General features: G+C 49.9%; 11 protein-coding genes across 11 annotated transcripts; 3 read left to right on the forward strand and 8 right to left on the reverse strand.

The window, feature by feature from the left end:
* Positions 1 to 221: 221 nt before the first annotated feature.
* Positions 222 to 1,978, forward strand: N7484_006393 (MFS multidrug transporter; the record flags this gene model as incomplete). The annotated part of the gene is made up of 4 exons (XM_057116811.1): positions 222 to 480; positions 539 to 635; positions 696 to 1,025; positions 1,075 to 1,978. 4 exons carry the CDS (start codon positions 222 to 224, stop codon positions 1,976 to 1,978), a joined length of 1,590 nt encoding a protein of 529 aa, XP_056972694.1.
* A 180-nt stretch (positions 1,979 to 2,158) lies between these two features.
* N7484_006394 (putative glutaminase) lies at positions 2,159 to 4,845 on the reverse strand (the record flags this gene model as incomplete). The annotated part of the gene is made up of 5 exons (XM_057116812.1): positions 2,159 to 2,797; positions 2,852 to 2,982; positions 3,037 to 4,039; positions 4,100 to 4,499; positions 4,577 to 4,845. 5 exons carry the CDS (start codon positions 4,843 to 4,845, stop codon positions 2,159 to 2,161), a joined length of 2,442 nt encoding a protein of 813 aa, XP_056972695.1.
* A 1,324-nt stretch (positions 4,846 to 6,169) lies between these two features.
* Positions 6,170 to 7,233, forward strand: N7484_006395 (uncharacterized protein; the record flags this gene model as incomplete). Its single annotated transcript, XM_057116813.1, has 3 exons — positions 6,170 to 6,463; positions 6,526 to 6,684; positions 6,736 to 7,233. 3 exons carry the CDS (start codon positions 6,170 to 6,172, stop codon positions 7,231 to 7,233), a joined length of 951 nt encoding a protein of 316 aa, XP_056972696.1.
* A 1,100-nt stretch (positions 7,234 to 8,333) lies between these two features.
* Positions 8,334 to 9,209, forward strand: N7484_006396 (uncharacterized protein; the record flags this gene model as incomplete). Its single annotated transcript, XM_057116814.1, has 2 exons — positions 8,334 to 8,375; positions 8,427 to 9,209. The coding sequence occupies 2 exons, from the start codon at positions 8,334 to 8,336 to the stop codon at positions 9,207 to 9,209; spliced, it is 825 nt and encodes a 274-aa protein (XP_056972697.1).
* A 139-nt stretch (positions 9,210 to 9,348) lies between these two features.
* dbp8 (ATP-dependent RNA helicase DBP8) lies at positions 9,349 to 10,973 on the reverse strand (the record flags this gene model as incomplete). The annotated part of the gene is made up of 2 exons (XM_057116815.1): positions 9,349 to 10,408; positions 10,474 to 10,973. The coding sequence occupies 2 exons, from the start codon at positions 10,971 to 10,973 to the stop codon at positions 9,349 to 9,351; spliced, it is 1,560 nt and encodes a 519-aa protein (XP_056972698.1).
* A 581-nt stretch (positions 10,974 to 11,554) lies between these two features.
* On the reverse strand, positions 11,555 to 13,755 carry N7484_006398 (anion exchange family protein; the record flags this gene model as incomplete). The annotated part of the gene is made up of 5 exons (XM_057116816.1): positions 11,555 to 12,426; positions 12,477 to 12,973; positions 13,027 to 13,114; positions 13,165 to 13,313; positions 13,403 to 13,755. Coding segments are annotated over 5 exons (1,959 nt in total), but the record flags the coding sequence as incomplete, so codon positions are not given.
* Positions 13,756 to 14,170: 415 nt separating this feature from the next.
* Positions 14,171 to 16,392, reverse strand: bbp (putative zinc knuckle transcription factor/splicing factor MSL5/ZFM1; the record flags this gene model as incomplete). The annotated part of the gene is made up of 7 exons (XM_057116817.1): positions 14,171 to 14,776; positions 14,834 to 15,063; positions 15,118 to 15,226; positions 15,281 to 15,504; positions 15,692 to 15,909; positions 15,956 to 16,178; positions 16,242 to 16,392. The coding sequence occupies 7 exons, from the start codon at positions 16,390 to 16,392 to the stop codon at positions 14,171 to 14,173; spliced, it is 1,761 nt and encodes a 586-aa protein (XP_056972700.1).
* Positions 16,393 to 16,629: 237 nt separating this feature from the next.
* Positions 16,630 to 17,492, reverse strand: N7484_006400 (glutathione S-transferase family protein; the record flags this gene model as incomplete). The annotated part of the gene is made up of 3 exons (XM_057116818.1): positions 16,630 to 17,254; positions 17,303 to 17,356; positions 17,413 to 17,492. The coding sequence occupies 3 exons, from the start codon at positions 17,490 to 17,492 to the stop codon at positions 16,630 to 16,632; spliced, it is 759 nt and encodes a 252-aa protein (XP_056972701.1).
* A 446-nt stretch (positions 17,493 to 17,938) lies between these two features.
* Positions 17,939 to 18,743, reverse strand: N7484_006401 (uncharacterized protein; the record flags this gene model as incomplete). Its single annotated transcript, XM_057116819.1, has 2 exons — positions 17,939 to 18,313; positions 18,381 to 18,743. The coding sequence occupies 2 exons, from the start codon at positions 18,741 to 18,743 to the stop codon at positions 17,939 to 17,941; spliced, it is 738 nt and encodes a 245-aa protein (XP_056972702.1).
* A 1,533-nt stretch (positions 18,744 to 20,276) lies between these two features.
* stm1 (uncharacterized protein) lies at positions 20,277 to 22,012 on the reverse strand (the record flags this gene model as incomplete). The annotated part of the gene is made up of 5 exons (XM_057116820.1): positions 21,782 to 22,012; positions 21,650 to 21,668; positions 21,315 to 21,497; positions 21,081 to 21,210; positions 20,277 to 20,886 (listed from the first exon to the last, which is right to left on the reverse strand). Exons 1-5 carry the CDS (start codon positions 21,803 to 21,805, stop codon positions 20,277 to 20,279), a joined length of 966 nt encoding a protein of 321 aa, XP_056972703.1. The 5' UTR covers positions 21,806 to 22,012.
* A 362-nt stretch (positions 22,013 to 22,374) lies between these two features.
* Positions 22,375 to 23,864, reverse strand: N7484_006403 (bZIP transcription factor; the record flags this gene model as incomplete). Its single annotated transcript, XM_057116821.1, has 4 exons — positions 22,375 to 22,661; positions 22,745 to 23,215; positions 23,281 to 23,497; positions 23,679 to 23,864. 4 exons carry the CDS (start codon positions 23,862 to 23,864, stop codon positions 22,375 to 22,377), a joined length of 1,161 nt encoding a protein of 386 aa, XP_056972704.1.
* Positions 23,865 to 24,677: the final 813 nt, after the last annotated feature.

The raw sequence follows: 24,677 nt of genomic DNA on the forward strand, positions 1-24,677 counted from the left end.
GAGAACGGAACCAGGAACCAGCCCCTACGTAGCTTGCAAAGCGTAAAATGCGGGCCCTGATGAAAGTGATCTCCCGATCTCCATGTCTTGCAGCTGAGCGATTGTTTGGTGTACATATATTTCTCCAGTGTTTGCTGCTGGTTTCAAATGTTTCTATTCCATTCGTTTTCTCTGTTTCTTACATAGATTTTTGACTCTTTTACTTTACCGCAATTCTGGATATGCCTTCATCTCATTCGGATACCAAGCCTCTGACCTCGCCTCCACCCGGTGATAGAGATCTTCAATCAGCCTTGCATGAATATGGCTTGGAGCCTACTCCCGATGGCCGATTGATTCGCTGGTCTTCTTCTAATCAGAATCATCCGCGGAATTGGTCTCTAGGCCGAAAGATCTATGATAGTCATATGATTATCTTTTTGGACCTATTTACGTATGTTGTTGAGCTTGCTCCCTCGTACACTAGCAGAGCTAATTGGTGTACCAATTAGGACTTGTATCAGTACAGCCGGAGTAAGCTGTTTTTACAACTCATAAGGGACCAATATTAACTATCTTCAGAGTACCGCAGCCGATCATGCACAACAGGAATTCGGGATCGGGCGAACATTTTCAATCTTCATCTTTGTTTCTCTGTCAGCCACTTCGCTTTCTTGTTAGTTCTGGGAACCTCTTCTGATTCTTGTGCTTCGCAGATATATGATTGGCCAAGCCATCGGGGGCATCATCTTCCCATCCTACTCCGAGGCCTTTGGTCGGAAAAAGCTCTACATCATCAGCGCTGCTCTATATAGCATCTTCTGCGTTATCGTGGGAGTATCTCCCTCCATAACAGGTGTGGCCTTTGGTCGACTAATATCAGGGTTTTTATCGGCTATGCCAACCATCGTTGTGGCGGGTAGTATTGAAGACATGTTCAATTCCAGAGACCGGGTTTGGTTGATCTTTCTATGGGCGATGGTCGCCAATATCGGTCTATGCATGGGCCCAATCATGAGCACATACATCACTGCTCATCTCGGTTGGTAAGTATTACTACACGAAGACAGCCATCCACTACTGACGCGGATATAGGCGCTGGGTCTTTCACATTGCGGCAATCGTCATGGCAGTTCTTACTATGTTTATTTTTGGCATCCGCGAGTCACGACCATCTCTTCTTCTCGTCCGAGAAGTCGTTAAGGTGCGCAAAGAATGTGGGATCGAATCCCTAACCGCTTTGAACCCGGATCATACGCCCGATCTGAAGACATGGGCTCGCCTTGCTCTGTTTCGTCCTATCGAGCTTTTCTTCACGGAGCCCATCGTTTGTATGGTTGCGACTATTAGTGCTGTCGCTTTTGCGTTGATTTATATGTTCACTGAAGCCCTACCGCCGGTTTATCAGTCCATGGGGTTCTCGGAGACATCCTCCTCGCTGCCATTCCTGGCAATTATCATCGGACTTATCATAGGGCTTCTCACACGTGTCCAGGATCATCGCATGATTTCAAAGTACGAGAAGGAGGGTTCTCTGTTAGAGCCTGAGCATAAGCTTTTGGGGTTTTGTATCGGCGCACCGGTCTTTGCTGCGGGGCTTTGGTGGTTTGCTTGGACTATTCCTCCTCTTGTTGAGAAGGTACATTGGATTGTGCCTACCGCTTCGCTGGTGTTTATTGGGTATTCTATCAATGAGTTTGATGCCGTGCTGGCGGGGTATTTGGCCGATAGTTACTTGAGTTTTGCGGCAAGTGGGTTTGCGGCTTTGTCACTTGTTCGGTCATTGTTGTCGGGCGCTTTCCCGCTGTTTGCAACGCAGATGTTCGATGGACTTGGGGCAAATGTTGCGGCTTCTGTTTTGGCGGCGGTGGCAACTGTGTTTTGTATTGTGCCTCCGCTGTTCAGTCGGTATGGAAAGAAGATTCGGGCGAGGAGCAAATTTGCTCGGTATAGTCTACAGGTTTACGAGGAGAATGGCGTCGATAAAAATGGGTATTGAGTGGACTGGCCACATTACCCTATTGCATTTTCTGTGAGGAATCAAAACAGCCGAGATTTTTGGATGACCGATACGTTGCCATCCAAATAGATTGTGTACAGGGTATAGTAACTCAAGAGCGAGCTGCTAGAGCCAACTCTTCATAAGAGCTCCATATCCATAATATCAGTAGTGGTAAGCCTACAGCTCTCCATCTTGGCCATGGTGGTTTTTCCAAGGACCTGCAAGCTCTGCAGCTGCAGCCTCGGCATTCCCAGTCCAAGTCTGCATGGTCTTCTTGTCCACATCGTCCAAGAAAGACAGGCCAGGCATAGCACGGCCTCCGCATGCACGCTCCAGTGCCAAGAAAGCAAAATGACCGCCAATGACCGGTCTAGCAAAGAAATTCGGACCCGGGAAGTTTCCATCACCCTCTGTCTGGTGCAGGTCGGTGAAGGGACGGTCGGTAACAGTCTCATTGACCCAGCGCGCAACGGACTCGAGGATCTCCGAGCGGACGGGCTTGGAGGCCACCGCCATGGAGAAGAACTCCCAGTCAGTCTTGGTGTACAGGTGTCGGCTGTCAAGAGGCAGTCCATATTTCTGGCGCACGTAGTGGTACCACACTGACTGCTTCTGGTAGATGTGACGAGGAACGAAACCGGGAGACTTATTGGAGGGGGTGTCGGCTCCATCCAGGTGGAAGCAGAGCTGAGCATCTGCGTATAAGTTGTAAATCGTGGTCCACGAGCCATACCAGTCGTAAGCGAGCTTCGCATGTGTACCATCGCGAGACATAGCAAATTTCTCCCATTTTGCAATGTATTGGTCGGCGATGCCCTAGGTAAGGGACTGAGTACGTGGTTCTCGCGCATTTTGAGAATTGATACATACCTTGAAGTATGAGGCATCGTCGTTGTTTCCAGTCAAATTGGAAAGTTTGCTCATGGCGTTGATGCCGACAATACCTTTCAATGCCAGATTAGTCTGCAGTGCCAGCCAGCCCGCAAAGTCATCGGTTGAAACTGTGCCTGTTAGTCTCACGTCAGGAGTATGAGGAACGAAATGTTTGAACATACGTTGATTGGCTGGTTCCAGGGAGAATTCCACCAAATAACCGGTCCATTGCTTCCAAAGACGGTAGCTTCGCTTGACCCATTTCTCGGCAAGATGTTGACCCGCGATACCGCCACCCCATTTACTGTCTAGGTGTGCAATACCGGAAAGGACCTGGAGGTTGGTTAGAGGAAATATGCCAGCCTCCTCACTGAAAGAGGTTGGAGGTGCGGAGCCTTGTGTCGACCATATGGACGCAGCTTCAGATGACTCCTCGTACTGAAGCGAATTCGCAATTGCCAGGCCCATAATCAAAATGTTACCACATTCTTCCACGGGCATATACTCGTCCTTACCATCAGGATGGCCTGTGGCATTAGGGAAGTGGGTGCCCAGATCATGCATGGCATAAGTGTTGGGGTATTGTCCACTCAGCATATGCTCAATCAATGGTTCAAGAAGGTATGCCAACCAGCGCGGGTTGGTATACAAGAAAAATGGGAAAGCTGGGAAGATGACATCAATAGTTTGGAAGTTACCATTTGATGAAATCTCCTTCAGGAACAGAAGAGGGTTATCCGGAGTTCCGGAGAAGGTTGTGGCGCCCATGACCTGGCGTGCACTGAGGGCGACAATATCAACATAGTCATCAGCGCCAGAAAGATACGCATCATCAGCAACTTGCTGAGAGTAGTTGGCTGCCAGAGATGCGGCCACGGCGTGGTCATTATAGTGGAAAGTGAGCAGTTCCTCGGTAGTGGGATACCAGGATTCCCAAAGAGGTCGCATCAAGGTGAGTCCCCGAGCCGATGCATACTGCACAACCGGGAATTGAATAAGAGCGACAGTGAATGTGACGCTATCAGTTTTATGCGTAGATGACAAGTTGAAAGACTTGGAGAACGCAAAAACAGGCGAGCGATCCCGAATGGCACGGAATTCCTCGTCGTTCTTATTGCGTAGAGTTCCAGTACTGGCAAACCTTTGCCTTACCTTGCCTGCTTCTCCAGACTCATATTGAGTGTTCTTCAACGGGGGTTAGATCAATATCTAAGTTCCAAAGCTCAAGAGGTGCCAAGTACTTACCGCAGGCCCGGTGAAATGGATGGTTCCCCATTCGGCACGATCGCGATTCTCCGATAATAGGAGTTCGGTCTCTCTCCGGATTGTCCAATGCTGCAGATTCGGCTTTGCGGTATTCTCTGTTTTCACCGTGTCCCAACCCCAGTGAATTTTAGACCCTTCGTCTCCGCTCACCCAGCGGCCATCAATGTCCATATATACATTAACGTCACCTTTGCCCTTGACGTCTATTGTGACGTAGGAAGCCGGAATGGACTGTCGCAAAGTCGATGTCGGCGTGATGGGAGAAAGGAACGAGACCGTTATTTCGAGAGGCGTGGATTCGGTGTCAATGCGATAGGTAAAGTTGGTCGTGGAGGCATCATAGTTATTTCCTAGATACTCAGGGTACTGTACTTTATATCTGTATTATTTCAAGTTATCAGCAACTGGTTTCCGAAGATGGCAAAGACAGTCAAGCTTTCCAAGGTTCATTCTTACCCGGCGCCTGCACCCAAGGAATCTTGTGGCTTTCCCACCAGGGGATAAACCGAGCCCTGGCTCGGAACATGGGCCATCAACGAGAGCCCTACTTCCTGTCCAGTATAGAACATAGGCCATTTGGCCCACGGGGCATCACGGGCATTTCCCAACCAAGTGCTCAGGTAAGGATTACGCACGATCAACGGAAGCACCGGCGGTGTCAGGCTCGATGCTGTCGTCACAGCCGCCTGACAGGCGGCGGCCAGAACGGCAAGTGACAGCTGCATGGCAGATGTTTGATTCAATGACGACAATATTGTAAGTCCAACCAGAGCCAGCAGGGGGTAATGGATGTGTGACAAAAGAAGATCAAAACCAAGGGGCTTTGGAATGTGAAATGCGGGGAAAGGTCACAGGTGAGATCGACTCCGAGCACGGATCAGGGCCTTCGTTACGTACATTGGGGGCGCAAGGAACTTCCAAGGCTGAAAACAAAGAAGTACATTCCTGACATCTCTTCCTTTTTAGTTCTTTTTAACTTTCATCTTTCTACGCTCTGAGGTGTCCAAAAGGTGAGGATTCCTCATGGTATTTCTGATGCATAGAGATCAGATTCTCCGATGATGTCATGCGGAGACGATGGGAACTGCTATACTTCCATGTACCTCTTTCACCTAAGGCTGACTTCTAGGCATGATGTTATACTGGTGATTTTGTGTCTTCTCATTTTAATTTCTTTCAGCGTGTATATGGTAGCCTTTCAAAGTTCAGATAAATCTAGAGAGGCTACCCTGATAGCGGGGCCAAATATAGAATGCCGCCTTGCATTGTACACGCGATCCCAGTCTCGACCCTACGTCGAAGCCATGAACTGCACCCCGAGGTATATGAAGATCCATGAGACAGCTTTGACGGATAACTACATGTAATCAAGGTACTGCCTGTATTTACTGGTCAGATTATTATGTACATTTCAAACACAGTCTTCCAAATCGAGCCTGTGTCGCGTACCTCGCGTCTGTCACTACACTAGATCTGACTTGGTATTTTAGAGATCACGCGAGACCTCAATTTCTGAATTTAGGTTTGCCAAATATCATGAGAATTTCATCATTCATGTAAGCTATTGCAGGAAAACTGAAGGACTGCCATGTTGTCCTGTTCAGATGAAAATTAAAAAGCAATTGTATGCACGGCGAAACAATTGCAAAGTGATGTCGCGTGAAAAGACAATGGGAAGCTAGGAGGCTGCATCAAAGCATCCAAAGCCCTAGACTAGATTGCTTGTAGCTAGTCTCGTTTGGACGCGTGCTCAACACGACCGTGTGTCGGGTGGATCCCATGTCCGTGCTCTATACAAGCTAGTACTGGAGGTATCGAAGACTATACGCGATTGACGCGACCGTTTTTTTGTCGACCCTCTTGACTCTCCAATTCTCCTTCCTCCATTGTCAAGCTTCACTCCCTTGGTCTTCTTTCTCTCAAGCTGATATCGAGTGTTGTTTTCCCCGCCACCACGCGCCGAGCCCACTTCCCCGCTACGGCTCGTAACTTTCTTCCTTGTCTTTTCTACGCTTCTCCAACCCCTGCTAGCGCCAAACAAACTTCAAGATGCAGTCAACAGCACCTCAGCTTAGTCCAGTCAAGGATGGACGCCGGGTTCTTGGTGAAAAAGATACCAACGCGTGTCTGTCGCCAGCCCAGAACAAACAGTCTCTCCCGGTTACTGGAACGCCAGTCAAACGGGCCCTGTTCTCGACATCACCAAAGAAGCTTCTTCCCTCGCCAATGTTTGCAGGTCAAAAAAGGACTAGGGACCAGATGGATGAGACAGAGGAGAGCGGACCGGTGCTGACGCGGGGCTCTTCGATTGAAAGCTCTCCGGTCAAGAATTCCAGCCCGAAGGTAAGTTGCATATGCTAAGGTTTAGCAGTGAAAGGCAACAATGAGCTAATATGTATGGCAAGCCACAGCAAAATCAAGAACTAGACACGCAGGAAACCCGCGTCGTCACGCCTCCACGGTCCGAACGCGACCATAACCAACAAATGGATACACAACCCACCGCGTCGAACCAACGAACAATCCCCAACGACCCAGACGCGCGAAAAATATTCATTCAAGAAGTAAGCAGCACCCATAAGTACCACTCCAAACTATACTAACAAAACAAAAAGAAAGCGGCTCTCCTCCGAAACACACTCCAAACCGCCATGCGCAATGTAACCGACCACCAGATCGACCGCCGAGTCTCCGACCTAGAAGAGCACAGCCGAAAATGTCCCAGAGTCTCGTCGATCCTTTCTTCTTCACCGCTACCTACTTTGTCATTCCGGAATACAACTACGCCTAAATTCACCACTCCCCGCATTGGGTCGATGCCCGATATGAGTTCGACACCTTGTCACCAAACACCTGATCTGCCCCGCCGCCGGTCCCCATTGCACGCCGAACGCGTCAAGCAGCAGCGGACTCCACCCCGCACGCTTGGATCCCCTATGCAACTGAGTAGTCCCCCAGCCACGGTAGTTCGCCACAGCCGGACCCGTGACGTTGGGGGAGACGCAGGTCGTGACGGCCTATCACCGTCTCAACGTGGGGATGCGGTGGATGGGTTGCTCAAGTTGATGAGCACAGCTGATCGACGTGCCAGCGCTGATGCATGGAGTGGGTGATGTCATGACGTGAATGGAGGCTCCAAACATGTTCTTGGAAGGTCTCCAGAGGCGAATAAGGGGCCTTGGGCTGTCATTTGTTGACGATCACCGGGCTTGTAACGATTGTATAAGAGTTTCTTTGGGGATTTTCTCTATCTTTTGGCCGTGACTATACCTGGCTTGAGGGCGATGGGGGCGCTTTGATTTTGGGTAATGCGAGGCGTTTAGAATAATTGTCATTCCAATCAATGATACCATTTTCCTATGCTGGTGACAACTTGTTGCAGATAGACCATTGTGTGAAGAATGGACGTTGGGTGCGAACTGCACTCGGACCTCGTCCTTCCTGAAAGAGCAAGGTTAGTGGCTAGTATACATCGGTTCTACATTACCACGTCATTATGTGACAGGGAAATGCTAGCAATTGACGATGTAGATCGAACAATTCACCAATGGTCGGGGATATGGCATGATGCCAACCAGGATCACCAACCCATGGATCGCGGTGACAGGGAGGCTTTTGGCAGGGTTCACCAACGTTTTCCAAGATTCCATTCATTTCGATCAAAGTTTCCTGAAGAATTGCGCTTATCTCGGAGACTCATTGGTGTGTGCATCGGAGTAAAGTTACCCGCTCGATGTCGATGTCGTTGCGTGCATGAATGGTTACACAGCCTTGGCTGAATACAACGACAGGCTGGGAGCGACGCAGCAGCGAGTACGTTGGGTTTGATTGCTTAAAATGCCCGTCAGGAATGCCGATCGGTCATTCCCCGAATGGGATTGATACTTTCGATTCTTGTCATCGGGATTTGCTTACTGGTTCGGACATGACTCCTGACTTTGGGATAAGTCAACAAAAGAATCGTATGTGCAACGCGATACTGACTTCTCATTAGGTGGCAAAGTATTTTCTCTGAGCAGCATCGTCTTTGGCTTCCTGCCATGACGCGGTGCGTACCCTTTTAACCGGGATGGAGGGTAGGCCGTACTATATAGAGGCTCCCGACTTGCCCTCTCCTTTTCGAGTCTAGGGCTTCGGAAATCAGATTGATAGTAGATGACTTGCCCAATTGAAGATTTACGAACAAATTACTTGATTTCGACCATTCCATCGCATGATGATCTACAACCAGGCCTGTGAGCATTGTCGGCAGAAGGTATGTGAAGTGTATCAAGATACTGTGACTTCGTTCTAATTGGTTCTTCAGTTGAGACAGGGTCTCAACCATGCCGCTACTTTCAACTCTCCCATCAAAGAGAGGGCAAGAAGACGCCGCTCATCAGCCACTTCATCCTCCAGTACATCTCAGTGCCAACGCCCATGGCTAAATGAAAGGGTGTTGAGAGCCTTCGACGAACCCTCGGTTCCAGAAATGTTCCCTCAATCCCAGCCAGAACAAGATACATACAATACCCTCAATCTGGACATGTACGCAAACGTATTTCAACCCTCTCCCGACGAGGCATTCGACCAGATGCTCCAAACTCTCGAAACCGATATCGAAATTGAGAACCCGGGAAATATGCCCATGTTCCTCGATACGGCTGTCGGGTGCCCTAATCTCACTTATGGACCGGATATACTCTCGCCCCAGGCTAGGGCCCTGCTCCATTGCTTCCCTGAGCTAGATTCTAATATGGGTCCATGGGCATGTGTACCGGCTTATGTATCTGGTGGTGTATCTGGTGGCGCCATGGTGCCTGGTTTTTCTTCACCTTCTGTCCCCGTTCCACCGGCGCCGTCGCCTTTGAATCTGGGGGCTCTCCGGGCCCCTGGCATGGATTATTTACCTCAATGTCCTGATCCGCTGTTGTCGCTGGGTGGTGATTGTTTGCAGAATATTGATGCTGGGAAGGAGTCGGGTTCTTCCAGGTCTAGAACTCAGCAGACTGATACGTTCACACATTCTGTTTCTAAAAATCGACCTTTTAAGAAGTTTCAATTTGTTTTAGAGGATATTGGGGGACGGGTGCCGGTCATTACGCAATAGATAAGGAGTTGATGTTGGGTTAGGGAGTTAACATTGTGTAGAATATACGAATACACGTACGCTTCAATGATCATTCTGGTATCAAAACTTTGGAATTGTACATATATAACCTTGGAACCTTGTAAATCTTCCATCAGATTCACCGGACTTTCTTCAGCTTGTTTCGCTTGCGACCTAGTACATCGCGGCCTTCTTCGATTTCACCCATTGCCTCGCGCTTCGCGGAGCCAACGTCCTTCAGGACGGTGGTTCGCACGACACGGCTTTCGATGTTGACGCCCTCCTGGGCCCATTCTTCCATTTGTCGACCCACTCGAGCCTCGATGGCGAGGACGAGCTCGACATCACGTTGTCCGACTAACGTGACGGCCTCACCAGTTCGTCCGGCACGGGCTGTACGACCGACACGGTGGACATAGTCATCGGGGTTGCGGGGAACGTCAAAGTTGATGACTAGACTGACGATTGGAATATCGAGACCACGCGATGCAACATCAGTAGCAACCAGGACGCGAGCAGCAGCAGCGCGAAACCGGGCAAGATTAGATGTGCGCTCAGATTGGGGGAGAAGACTGTGGAGGGAAGTGGCGCGGTGGCCCAAGCGGCGGAGGGTGCGCTCCAGCAGATCGGTGGTCTTGGTGTGATTGCAGAAGATGATGACAGGCTTGGAAATATTTTCTTCGGTAGAGAGCAAGGCATGCAGGAAGGCTTCACGGTGCGTCATGGGAACTTTGAGGTATGTCTGTTTGAGGGTTGGGGGAATTTTGCCCTCGTTTTCGGTGCCGATTTCGGTCACAAAGATAGGCGGCTTGCCCTCTCGGGGGGGCATGGACTGCAAGGCCCGCACTTCGGCTGTCAAGGTAGCTGTGAAAAGAAGGGTTTGGCGTTCTGCCGAGGGTGGTAGAGCAGATAGACAGGTTTCTACATCTGGCAGCATACTGCCTTGTCCGCCTGTGAGCAGTCGGTCCGCTTCATCCATCACAACCATTTTCACACGCCTTAATCCGACAATTGTGTCCTCGCCAGAGGTTTTGATGTGATCTGCAAGTCGACCAGGGGTTGCGATCACAACGTGAGGACGTTGGGCGAGAGCGATTGCCTGTTGTCGCATGTCTGTACCACCGGTGATAAGGATAGGCTTCATGCCCTGCGGCGCTGAGATAGCCTTGAACTGCTCAAAGATTTGTAGCGCAAGCTCTCTGAATGGCAAACTATGTTAGCAAGAAGTGACTTTGGCTTGAGGACGCGGCGCAAATGAACATACCTTGTGGGAGTCAAGACTAGAGCAAAAATTCCAAAGGGATCCTTAGCCCATATCTGCATAATAGGAACGGCAAATGCGATGGTCTTTCCGGAACCTGTCCGACTTCCACCGATGCAATCACGGCCCTTCAAAATCTCAGGAATACACGCCTTTTGAATGGCCGTAGGCCGTCGCACAGCCATCGTGGTCAAAGACCCCACAAGCCATGGCGAGACATTCAGCGCACCAAAAGTGGACTGCTCGGCCTGCAAACCAATCTCAAGGGCATCCTTAATTGTGACTGGGTTGTCATCATCGTTCGACTCGGGCTTCTTCGTGTCGTCCTTCTTCTTGATACGGGAGATAGTGGGGAGAGGTGCTGGCGCAACATAAGAGTCGGTGGAGGACTCGGAGAGACGGCGTCGCTTGGGAGCTCGGTCCTGCGCATCCATCTGATTATATTCTGAGGAATCCGAAGCATAAGAGTCATCAGACTTCAGTTCATCCTGTGAGGACGCCATTGTGATTGTAGTTTTAATGATTGTTGCCAGAGAAATAATTTTGCGGCAGAAAATGCGACGGTTATCTGGCGGTGTGGCTATTCGCCTGACACATCAGGCCTAATAGATGGCTTTCGCACATACTTAATTCGCTTCCACACTTTGAAAATTTAACCGGCGTTCGGATTATGGACTTGTGGATCATCTCCATTTTATTTTCAGGACCTCAGCATGGAAATATATGCCATTAATGAGTGTATTTATATATTTTCATCCCGAGTATCTTGTAGTGCGATCATGATTGCAATTTTCACACTCTATTTCATCAATTGGCAAGATGGCCGAGTTGGTCTAAGGCGTCAGGTTAAGGTTCACCTTGACATCCAATTTCCTGATCTACGTTTGTAGGCGTGGGTTCAAATCCCACTCTTGTCATTACTTTTTTGTCTTTTTACCTCCTGCAAAGTTTGAGGACCTAAGTTTGTCTTTTTGCTAGTTCTTCATTCGGTGGGTTTAATTTTGAGCAATTACCTGGTGTATTGTGGTGGTATGAGATTAGACAATAGGCTTGCCTCTATTCTCTATTGATAGCTACTATCATATCAATCAGCTCGACTAGCTGTACTTCTTCTCCGCATAGATGATCGAAGCTCATAAGCCTCTCCCCGCTCAAGATCATCCTCAACAGCGGATTCCTCAGACGAGGAACGACCTCGTAGAACCCCATTTCCATTACTCGACTGTGCACCGCTAGATGTCACCTCCGCCGCCTCTTGCTCCTCAAGTCCATGTGTACCACCAACACTTTCCATAGTAAATGGACTCGCCGTAGGAGCATCCAAGATATTCAGTTCCTCCCGCGTGAACCAAAGAGGGAACAGGAATGACCGCACAGGAACCAAGAGGAGAATGATGACCGGGAATCCAATGGCAGCAATAGTCTGAGTAATTGCAAAAGTAGCCCCGAAACCAAGCAATTCGATAATGACGAATACCCAGATAGCGGATCGGCGTTTGATTCGCTTGAGAGGGTTCGATGCTGGAGTTAAATCTTTGTCTTGGGCAAGGAAGATCAGCTTCTGGGTTATTCCGTTACCCTGGAGAGCTTGAACTCCCATGATGAAGAAAAGACCGGCCATGACACCTTGGGGAATGAGGTGGAGGACTATTAGAAGCGGGCCCGACATTGTGCCTAGCGTAAGAAGACCTTGGGCAAAATTGCTGACTCGCTGCTCTACTACGTGATCTGTGACCCGAATAGCTTTGCCCTTGTTTGTGTCATCCTCGTCGGCTACCTGGCGGGTCACGCAGAGGGCAGCTGTGTGGAAAGGTGCCTGCGGAATGAGCCCATTGGGGAATGGGATTCCGAGAAGACCAGCAACAAAGGTCGTTAGGCCGAGGAGCCAAATGTCCCAGTGGAAGCCAGCAGGCTTTCGCAGAGGAAATTCAGTGCCTTGGGCAATAAGAGACGACACTTGTGCATGTTAGTTCTAGTACAAAATATTTCTCTGGGAATGTATTTACCATTATGATCAAAGTAGAAAAGGATCGTCAATAGAAGAGCGAAGGGAATAGCCAGGAAGATGTCCCCAACATCAATATTCCAGAAGTGCACCAGCCAGGTTCGATCGAGCGTGGGGAAGAATGACTTGCTGGTAGGAAGCACAGCGACATCAACATCACGCATATGACCAAAGTGGACGAAACCAGTGAAGAAAATGATGACCAATGGCGTGCCATAATCTTCAAGGAATTTTCGAACATATCGTTGGAATAGATTACTGTTGCCGAGCTCTCCAATGATCCATGAAGCCATTAAGACAAGAAGGGCCACCATAATAGCGAGGTAAGCTGAAGTTTCGCCAACTGATGCCCATTGTCGAGTGAGGACCTGGATTCCCTTCTGGAGATAGACGCAAGCCACATAGAAGCCGAAGATATCACACGAAAATCGAGTGACATATGTGAGTCCGTTGCACGCATTTGTGATAGCCAAAAGCCAATGCATAACCAATGACCATCTGCATTGAAAATGAGTAAGCATTATAAGGGTGTCTAAGGGGCAAAAGCTTACATTCCGATCCAGCACATAAATGCGAGATAAGGCGTTCCTCGGGGGCTGATGATATCGTAGACTGTATAATTAAACACAGTAATGGGTCCTATAGACCATTAGCCACAGCCTTATGTGTTATGTAGGGAGATGACCCACCAGTAACACCGACAATAACCAATGGCTGAGCTGCCAATAGAGAAAAGACCACAGCTCCAAGAACAGACGCAAGCAGAACCTCGTTGACTCCATAGCTCTGGTTGGTCTTCTCGAACATGTCCAATGAGAAAGCAAGCGCAGGTAAGATACTATGATAACTGTGAGTATTTTGCTGTGCCAGAAATGGGTGGTATCATTGTTCAACTTGAGACCATCCCATTATGTGCAAGGCTCATACTTAGCAAAGTACATGTACACCGTTGCGGGTACAATGCGATAATCCCAGGCATCAGTCCAATCACTCCAGTAGTAAGGAGCTCTGCGTTTAACATCATTTATCATGCCCCGGAATAGATGTATGCGCCACCATTTTGGTTGCGACGACTGAGCCGTCGCCGTGGATGCACGGCGCTGATCCTCCTGTATCATATCTGCTGGAGCTGCAGAATGGGTTGAATGATATGAAGAAGGGACATGGCTTGATCCTGCTGACCGCAGAGACGCTTTGCGCTGAGATTGCCCAGACGTTTTCCGGTGCGTTGATGAGCCGGAAGCTTGCATATTGGCTTCGGGAAAGGGCCCCGTGTGGCGAACTTTGTTGATGGATTTGGTGTACAATCAGGCAGCTAGAGCAAATTGTCCCATGCGAATGCGACACGAGCTTATAAGGCTTACAATTAGTATATATGGAGCTCTCGGGGAGTAATCCAGCCAGGGAGTTTTGCGGGGGTGAAAAAAGTTGGAGCCGAGACTACGATTGTAGTGCCTGAGGCATCACTCATATGGGTTTGGAATGCTCCATCTATACATATTTCACCTACTACTATTTTAAGGAAATGAAACAAGAATTCAAACCCAAGCCAGGGTAATTTGCAGCTATAAAGTATTACGTCACATAGATAAACGAGGAAGAGAACCAGGTCCATCTGCGGTATCACTGATAAAGAAAAGCAAGTAACCCCGAGATTTTTGTCGCACATAAACCAATTGCATGAAAGCAAATAGCTTAAGCGGGAGGGGGAGGGGGAGGAGGCTGGTCGCTGGGAGGAGGTGGTGGAGGTCCATCGACAGGCGGGGGAGGAGGCGGAGGGCTGCCAGCGCCAGGAGCGCCAGGGGCACCAGCCCCGTAGGACCAAGGAGCCATGCCGGGTGGCGGAGGAGCAGCAGCCATGCCAGGGGCAGAATAACCGTATCCTCCGTATCCGTATGCAGGTTGACCGCCGGGGGCAGCCTGCTGTTGCCAAGGAGCAGCGCCTGGAGCAGCGCCTGGAGCAGTTCCGGGAGCAGCGTATCCGGCGTTACTTTGACCACCGTGTCCACCGTAGCCACCGCGGGATTCATAGCCACCACCGCCGTAACCGCCAGAGTCACCGCCACGCTTCTGCCAAGGAGCAGGCCCATTGTCGCGAGAACCGTAATCATCACGAGGACGGTGCTCACGTCTCTGTTGCCAAGGAGCAACATCGCTGGACGGAGGCGGCGGAGCGCGCTGCTGCCAGGGGTTCGCATCACGGTCACCAGCAGGAGGGTAACCGCCCTGATCAGGGCCGGCTTCAATACGACGAGGCGGGTACTCGCCAGGGGCACCTCCAGACAGCTCGTTCATGAGTTGCTTCAAGAAATATTAGTACGCGTTTTCGATATTATCTAGGGCAAAAAGAAAACTCACCTCCATCTCACGGTCGACAGCATCGCCAGTACCAATGGCACGAGGACCGCCGGGACCACCGGGACCACGATCGCCGGGGAAACCACCGTTGTTGCGCCAGTCGCTACCTCTCTGGCGGTCAGGACAATCGCGGGCCATGTGGCCAGCGTTGCCACAAACGCGACAGATAATGTTTGCGGTGAAGTTGCGCTGCTCGGGACAGTCGTACTTGCGATGTCCGATTTGACCACCTTTTGGATTGTTAGAGTAAAAGAGATCAACACACTGGGTCAATATCAACTTACAGTTCTGGCAAGCCTGGTTCTCGTCATCACGTAGAGTACCGTTGAGAGCCGCGAGCTCACGAAGCTGGTTGCGCTTGAGCTCATTCTGACCTTCGGGAATGGAAGCAGCCTAATAAAATGGTCAGTGGTTTCTTCAGACCAAAAGTATTGGGGTTGGACTTACAGTCTCGATGACGTTGTGAATCAGTTTCTTGGCCTTGTTCACCTTCTCTTCAGTTTCTGCCATAATCAGACAGTGAAGATCCTCCTCCTGGTTGCTAGCGTGAGCGGCATCAGATCGGCCTTTTCCTTCCTTGACGGAGCCTTTTCCACGAATGGCAATCTTGGCGCCAGATTCAGTCTCCATTTTCTTCAAGGTGTTTCCACGAGGTCCTATAAGTAAGCCAACTTTAAAAAGGTAGCAAAGAGCTAAGTGTTAGTGATCCGGTAACTATTAAGCATGTGCAACATCAAGCACCAGGTGTTATCAAGAAACGGGCCGAGGACATCCATGAAAATGTCTCGTCAGCTCGAATCGAGCAGGGAGTCATGACAGATACAGCGGAGTTAGGAGTTAGAGGGTTAGTTATCATACTGAAGTTAATCTCTGGATAGTCGTTCACTGGGACATAGACCTTCTCCTGGGTCTTGGTAGGGCGTCTGTAATCAGATGGCGGGTGGTAGTTAGGAATGGTCTTCATGGCCTTCTCGACCAGTTTGTGACGCTCATCCTCGAGGCGCTTGCGATAACGGTACTCGCGAGTGTTCACACGTCTACCAAAGTTGTCGTACTGCGGAGGTGGCGAGGGAGATCTGATTGTGTTAGCAGAAATAATAGGTATCAAAGGACAAAACTTACCTGTCACCATCACCAGGGACCACATCATTGATCCGCAGCTTTTGGCTGATCTCCTCGATACGCAGGTGCAGGGTGTATGCCTCCAGCTGCTCGCTGGTGAAGTTGGCCATGATCATAGTGGGCAAGCCCATCAGACCGGCAGCCTTGTTCTCCTGCTGGTCTCCCCAACGGTTGCGCTTCTTGCGCCTTTTGACACCATCAGCATCTACTGCGGGGGCTTCCGCTGATTCGAAAAAGAAAAATCGTCAGAACTGATGTTAAAAGTGAGAACAGGGGTGAGACATACCGCGAACAGGGCTGCGGCCACGCTTAGGGCCATCGGGCATAGACGAAGGAGTCGCGGTGCTGCTATCCTCTTCCTCGTCACCCTGGAAGCGACGGCGCGTCCCCAGGGGGATATTGTTGGAGCCCGTGGTACCTTGGTTGCGCCAGGCCATGGTCTTATTAGTTTCAGAAAAAATCTGTAAATCGAAAGACACAAGTTTGAAGTGAAATAGAGGATGCGAACCTCTGAGCGAAAAGTGGCCACCCGATCACGTGCATTAAGGACTTTGAAGGCGGTGAACACTATACTACACGGATGAGGTTTATCTTATCGTCACTGCCTTTATGAAAAATAATATAATATATTAATATGTATTCATTTGGCAGATTACAACCAGCCTCAATCTTCTCTAGACCTTGCTCTTAGCATCGTCCTGCATTCCCTGCACAATCCATGCTCGGGTCTCGGCGGCCTTCTCCTCCATGGCTTTTTTATCCTTGAGCAACTCCTTAATTGTATGCGGGGAAGGAACATGGCGTCCCTTCTCCACAGCTGGTCGCTGAGCCATAAACTCTTCCCAAGTTTTCAAGTTCGGGAACTCATCAATGTCCACACCCGGCCATCCGGCAGCAGCCACCCATCCCCATAGGGAAATGTCAGCAATGGAGACATGGTCGCCAACCAGATACCCGGACTTGGATTGGGCAAGATGCTTATCAAGCACGCCATACAGTCGGCGTGTTTCATTAACGTATCGGGTCACACCATACTCAATGCGCTCGGGCGCATATCGTGCAAAGTGATTTGCCTGGCCTTGCATTGGGCCAACGCCTGCATTCTGGAAGAAGAGCCAGTTGTTCATCTCGTAGTGTTCGCGGGTGCCCTTGGGGAAGGAGATCTTGTACTCGGGGTCATATTGGTCCGCCAGGTACTGCAGGATACCTCCAGACTCAAATAGGCGGATCATTTCACCATCGGCGAACTCGTCGGTCAGAGCGGGAATCCGGCCATTGGGGTTGATCTCAAGGAACCAGCTGTGCTCTGTTAGCACATGATGAGGTCATTGGGATGGCGACACATACTCCTCCTTCTGTTCATTTTTGCCCATATCGATGCTCTTGACCTCGTAGGGCAATCTGTGAAGTTGTGAGTAACGGTATCATATATTGACTCTCCTAAAGTAAAGACCTACCCGAGCTCCTCCAGAGCAATGGAGATCTTGATTCCATTGGGGGTCTGGGCCGTGTAGAGGGTAATGTTAGGGCGAGGCATTATGGGATTGGAATGAATTAATCTGTGGGAATGAAGAATTGCTGAAGAATTGAAACCTTCTATACCGGAATTGGCGGGGTTTTAAAATTGGGTTGAGGTCATCAACAACTCCCCCCACTTGGATTTATAATCGTCCAACTTTATCGGGAACTTTCTGTGAAAGGTATCACCCCCTGAGTAAGCCACTGCCATGAATCCTGATACATCGGCATCTTCGGTCCCCGAGCATGAAGAAGGCCTGGGGTAAATCGGAATGGGAATAATAAGGCTGCATAGTCACTTTGATCTCATGACCAACTCATAGGCCAAGCGCACGATAATGAAATATATATCTGAATCAATTTGAACCTTTCATAAATAACACGTACACATCAAGAATTCTCTATTCAAACATCATGAGAGAACACTTTAAGACCGTGCATTAAGCCAATCCTGGAAACTTTAAATTATGCCATAGCACCATTAACCCTCACAACCTGCCCAGACATCCAACTACTATCCTTGCCAGCTAAGAACAACACCACGGCGGCAATCTCCTCTGGCTCCCCAATACGACCAAAAGGATTAGACCCAGCAATGGCCTTGAGAATCTGCTCCGACTTTCCCTCCATGAAAAGCTCTGTACTTGTCGGTCCAGGCGCAATAGCATTAACCAAAATACCCTTTCGCCCAAGATCCTTCGCGAGGACACGGGAAATCTGCTCGATGGCACCTTTGGTCGAGACATAAAGCAGATAAGCAGGTGCAATGCTGGAAAGAGCATTGAGACTGGTAGAGACGAAGATTATGCGTCCTCCATGTGGCATGTATTTTGCAGCTTTCTACAACAATAACCTTGAAATTAGTACCTATTCTTAAAAGGACCTCAGGATATATAAGGTAACGTACCTGCGCCAGAAAGTACGGCCCCTTAACCATTAGGTTGTGAGAATTGTCAAAGTCCCCTTCGGTGGTATTTTCCAGATCCTTCATGGCCAGAATCCCTGCGTTGGGGATCAGGATATCAATTTTGCCGAATCTGGCGACTGTCGCTTCGACAAGACGATCTAAATCTGATAGTTTGGAGGCATCGGCCTGGACCGCTATGGCACGATCAGCGCCGATTTGCTCAACCACGCTATTTGCTGCTGCTAAGTTAGAACGGTAGTTGATGACTAGGCTGGCGCCTTCGCTAGCAAGGCGAAGGGCAGTTGCTTTGCCGATTCCCTGAGAGGAGCCGGTGATCAGGGCTATTTTTCCAGATAGAGACATTATGATTGGGGTTGCTTTGTAGATGTGTTGTGATCACAACCAGGAGATATTGATCTGAGATGATGAATTTCGAAGGTCTACATGATCTTTTTATACCTTAATCATTAGTAAATGGTTCTTGACTTTCTTTAAATCCATGTAAAATTGATAAACCCGGAAGAAGCGCTGAGCTGGAATGAGGAAGTTCGGGGCTAAAAGTGACGTGGGATTATACTATCTCCATTCCAGCGAATAGAATCGATGTAAAGGAATACAATGCCAATCGAGCAAACTGCAAGGAATCCCCGAAAATGACATTAAATCCATTGCCAACCCATTTTTGCCAAAAGGCTCCGGTCTCCGGCCCAAGGCCGGACATAATCCCGCACCCTTAAAGCCGAGTCCATATTGTCCGTAGACAGCCACCATGGAATAATCGTTCTGTCCATTCATGTAGTAGCATTTTTCTAGGCCAATTATAATCAGAAAACCTACAGTTCAATCAACAGCTGCCCAGATAGGGTTAAGTCAGTTAAGTCAGCACATGTGCATTTTCTCTCCCGTGAGACGGGACATCTTGAGCTTGAGTAAGCGGTGGCTTTTAAGTTTCCCTGCGAGAGACTCGAGTGTCGTCGTTATCACCTGACGATTCTGAGTGTGAAAGGCATGGTTATCTCCAAATCAGGAAGGCGCGATTCTCGAGTATTACCCCCGTCTTCATCATCCTCTCCCCTGAGAAGCCGTATTATCAAAGATCAAGCAGAGAACGAAGATACGGAAATTGATAGAGTAACAACTCAAAATATCAAAACTGAGCCATACATTGTAAATTAATGTATACAGATTGCAATGCTCGCTAGGAATTATCCAGTCTCTCTTTCCAGCTTCTCTCCAGGCTCTTCTCAAATTGGATGATAATCTCCCTGATTCGGCTTCAAACGTAGACAGAACGATAGTGGACCGGGTGGGTCGATGGGATCTGCTATCCAGGACAAGGAAGTCAGATAAGCTTTAACCTTACGATGTTCCATACGATTACAGAGACCTCATTTACATTTCAGTTCATCCAATTCACGTTTGTTTGCACACATGTCAAAAGAGCACAGTAGACACAAGACACAGCCTCGCCAGTCATCCTTTATCGACCATAGATCATAAAAGTAGAATGGCAAGGTGTGGCCATATTTTTAGAGCACGACCCAGAACAAAAAGATTAAAAACACAAACCGATTTCTTCATTTCATTTCAACAACCATCAATTGTCTGCGCACTGAAGTTTCCCCCACACTCAAGTCCCATATAACGAAAATAGGAAAGAAATCCACACATAGAGCATCAGTTGCGGATTTCATGGACCACAGACCACGAACAAGAGATAGAATCATCACATCCCTTCTTCTACGAAGATGAAAAAAAAGGGACAAGGGGGCACCATAGAGTGGGGAAAAGAAAACAGAGGTAGAAATCAAGGGCTGGTTCTGGGCAGCGATTTCGTTTCCCGTTTTAAGTCAGCGCTGGGGCGAAATGAGAAGGGGGCACGATAGTAGGGAAGATTTAGTTGCCGCCCAGGCTGGGGAAGTTCTTCTCGTCGACGGTAGGGCCGGCGGGGGCACGGGCACCACCACGGCCGCCACGAGGAGCAGCAGCAGCAGCGCCGCCGCGGGGAGCACCACCACGGGCACCACCGCGAGCGGGACGGTCACCACGGGGAGCACGGTCGCCACGGGGAGCGCGGTCACCACCACGGCCACCACGAGGGCCGGAGGAGGGGCCGGAGCGGGGCTGCTCAACGAAGCGCATGTCAACGTCAAGGAAGTTCTTCTCCTTGCGCTGCTTCTCACGCTGCTTCTTCTCGGCGGTGGGAGCAATGTAGCTGGTCTCACCCTCAGTGCGCTTCAGCTCGGTGGCAGCGGCCCACTTCTTGTCCTCCTTGACACCCTCGTTGGCGGCACGGACGGGCTTGGCAGCCAGGCTGTCGCGGGCAGCCTTCTCGGCGAGGTAGTCGTCGTAAGACTTGGACTTGTCGGCCTCCTCGACCTCCTCAGCGGGAGTCTGGGGCTCCTTGTCGTCCTCCTTGGCGATGTTCTCGCCAACGCGCTCGTCATCCCAGGTCTTCTCGCCGGACTCGTTGCCCCAGCCCTGCTGGACCTGCTTGCGAGTGTCGCTGTAATCGAAAATAACTGTTAGTTATGCTGCACTGCGAGTCCAAGCTTAATTTGCCACACGCTCGAAGGTAGAGAGACTGGGAATTCTTCTCATCATCTTTGTTGCTTATCTCCATCTTCCGCTTCAATATTTCCATCTGTGTGTGGCTTGGCTTGCTTGGAAGGATTTCTTTCGAGGGAATGGATCGCTTACGTCTGACCAGTGCGGGACTGGCGGTCACCACGAGGGGGACGGTTGCCACGGGGGCGCGAGGTCTGTCCCTCGGCCTCATCGGTGGGCTTGGAGCGGTTGTTAGAGCGACCAGCGTTGCGGTCACGGTAGGCTAAAGAGGGCCAAGCTTGTCAGCTTCCGATGCTTCCTATCAAGCTTTCCCCACACTTCATCGACCCCGCGAACTTCTTCACAGATCGATCGGGTTTCACATACCAGCCTCGTTGCCGGCGGTCACACGGCCTCCACGGCGGTTGTTCTCGGTGCGAGGAGCGGTAGAGGAGGCGCCAGCGGGAGCATCCTTGGGGGCATCACGCTTGCCAACGCGGGGAATGGGGCGGTCGACGGCCCGGGCGGGGGGAGGAGCAGGTCTGCTAGGGTCGAGCTCAGGGTCGTTGCCTGGGAAGCCGAAGAAGAATGGGTTAGTTTGGGATGAACGTTGGCAAGCTTGGAGATGCTCTGGAATGAGGGGCGGGTTCCCGACCATGAATTGAATCATGGAATCGGAACACGCGGGAGCTCATATAGTGCATGTTTAAAGGATCACATACCGAGAAGCTCGTAGAGGTTCTATTTCGAAGCAAAAAGCAAAGGCGACAATGTTAGCCACGGCGCTTGCTATGGAAGCGCAATTGTGAAGCAGAGCAGAGCTCTGCCCATAATTCCGACCACTTTCAACGTACCTTAGACCGGATGGCGTCAACCATGACGCCTGGTGCTGCGGAGTTCCTTCCGACGCGGAAGGCACTCAACGATCACTAGGATGTAGGAAAGGTAGGCACAAGGCAGAACCTCAGCAAGTCCAGCCTCTTAATTTGATAGTGATTGAAGGGGTGTAGTCTTAGGAAGGGAAGGTTGCGGGTTTGTGGTGCAGCACGAATCCGGTTAGGCGCCATTTACTAAGCGAATCAGGCTAGGGCTTAGGGTATCATGGCGTCACTAGATGGCATCATACATTCTACAACCCAGTTACTTTCCTTGCTACTTTTGCATTTAGTTGCTTTTATTGCTTCGGCTATGCAGGAAAGGAGTGTTTATTCCGTTGTACAGTGTACAATCCGATGGTATCAAAATATCATGTCAAAAACCACCAAAAATCCCAACTTTCAACGCCAGGCAATGCTAGAAATGAAGAACTTTTTGGAAGCCAACCAATGTAACCCCAACCAAGATCAATACTGTTTTTCTTTTGTCCTCTTTCCACTCGAAAAATGGAAAAGGATTGGTTACCCAATAGAAAATATACACCCAGAATGACCGAGAAAAGATGCATCGCTTAGTTGCGGGGATTGTTCTGTTCATAGTTGAACGGCGTAGGGAAATGCATGCTTGCACTGAGTCCAAACGGATCAGCATCGAGCATCGGTTCATACTGACCGAGAAGCTGGTTTGCATTTCCGAACTCTCCGGGCGTTCCGTCCCCGCTGGCGGGAGGATTGAATCCAGACAAATTATGCGAGCCGGAGGCAACCGACTGCGGTGTGAACCCAGGCACATAGGGTGTATTTACTGAGCCGTCATGATCATCATCCACCATGTCAGCTTGTGCATCATATTCTTGTTCTGTTCGATTTAGTCAGCAACGTTGATCCTTGTTTTCCTTTTGTTCGCTTTCAAGGGAATAGTTCCGGAACAATCCAACTCACCCAGTTGATCATAATGTTTCTGGAAAGGAGATGGATAATAGTTAGCTGCAACGCGCTGCTGACCACGCGGCATCCGGAGCTTAGGCTCATTCGGATCCGACTGCGGCATACTAATGGCTGGTGGTGAGGTCTGATTGTTGAAAGGCCTCGGTTGAGGCAGCAGCTGCGGACGTCCTGCCCCTTGCTGGTCAACGGGGGACATGCCGGGCTGGAAGCCAAAGCCAGGTGACTTGGCATGCGACGGTGATGAAACATGGGACGTCGGCGTAGCTTGAAACTGTGGCGACGACACACCATACGCGCCCTCACGCTGCGACATAGCAAATGCATCAGGCTTGGACGTGATGCCAGGGTGCCTCGGCGTGGGTCGAGGCCCTGTGGGACCCGGCGGCTTAGGTGGCATAGGAGTGGTCTTGGGCTGGGCACCTGGGGCCCCAGTCTTTATCCGCAACTCAGCTTGCACATCAATACCTGGAAGAGTCCGGGGTTAGCTCGGAAGCGGGGTGGTATGCATCCAGACGCAAGGGGGTACATACCTTTCTCTAACAGGATGCGCTCCAGCAAGGAGTTCTTATACCGCAGCATCAAACATTCATCTGCAGCGCTGCGATGGCTCTGCTGTAGGCTCTGCAAGGACTCTTCATTGCGCTTGATGGTGGTCTCCAGCTGCCGAATATATTCCGTGCGGCGTTCGCGGAAAGCAGCTTGAGCCTGCCTATTGCGCTGCTTCCGTTCTTCGGAAGTGGCGTAAATCTAAGATGCAAGGTTAATAACAAAACAAGATATAGGAAAGACGAAAAGGGATAAAAGATCCGGGAAGACAAATGGACCAAACAGAAGACATGATAAGTGGGATGGAAAGATAAAAGAAAAAAAAAATAAAAGGGAATGCGGGGCCCCGGATTATTGCATCAGACGCAAAGATGTTACGTACAGGTTTTCGACCACCTTTACGCTTTTGAGTCTGCGCAGGGTCTTGAGTCAAGGCTTCGACCTCGGGATCTGGCGTTGACACCGTCGAACTGATCGAGCCATCTAGCATCGGCTCGGTCTTAGGCACAACAGGGTCCATGACCGTGTCATTCTGATCGGGATGAGAGGTCTCGACCATAGAGACCATTGGATTCACCCGTGCCTTTTCGATTTCTGTTACTTAACGAAGATCACGTCTTTTCCGCAACACGGACCAAGAGGGATATTCGTTTCTCCCTCCCGCCGAACCACGGGCTTAGGGGACGAGAGGGGAGGACAAAATCAGAAACAGACGCAGGAACCGCGCGGCTCGGCGGTTAGCAGGGAAGGAACGAGTAAGAGGCAAGAGAGTGACATAAAAGAAATTGAAATTATGAGAAAGGAAGAGTCAGAAGAATTGAGATAAACGGAATGGGGCGAGGAGGAGAAGAAATGTGAGTAAAACGATTGAGTAAACGAATAATAATATTGTTCAAAGGGTCAGACGAGAGGGGCTCGCCTAGTTAGTTTTGACTTTTTTTTTTTTCTTTTCTTTTTTTCCTTATTTTTTTTTTTCGCCTTCGCTCGCAACCATGTATGGCTCTGACGGCACGGGTCCACCATAAGTCCCCAGACTGGTTGAACGGCCAAGTCTCAAGATCCTTAGTGGTCATACGAGGTGGATATTGCTATGTGGGGAATGGGAAAAAAGGAAAACCTGCCACGCAACAGGGGGGGATGCAGGATTTAGTTCCGCGGAGAATCATTGTAGAACTACAACAATTATAGGTGGAATGTTGCTATAGAACAATGTAAAGGGAGTCACACCAAGGTTGGCTGATTAGCCGATACCGGCACGGCGCTCTCCGCCTATGCTGGTTCAGCTCACCGCGGGGGGTTCAGGGGCGAGAGAAAATTTTTCTCTGCAAAGCTAGTCTCCAAACATATTGGTAGGAGGCTAGTCTTGGCACCGATCTAGGCA

Source organism: Penicillium longicatenatum, assembly GCF_028827895.1.
Source record: "Penicillium longicatenatum strain IBT 33135 chromosome Unknown contig_3_segment0_segment0, whole genome shotgun sequence".
Lineage (NCBI taxonomy): Eukaryota > Fungi > Ascomycota > Eurotiomycetes > Eurotiales > Aspergillaceae > Penicillium > Penicillium longicatenatum.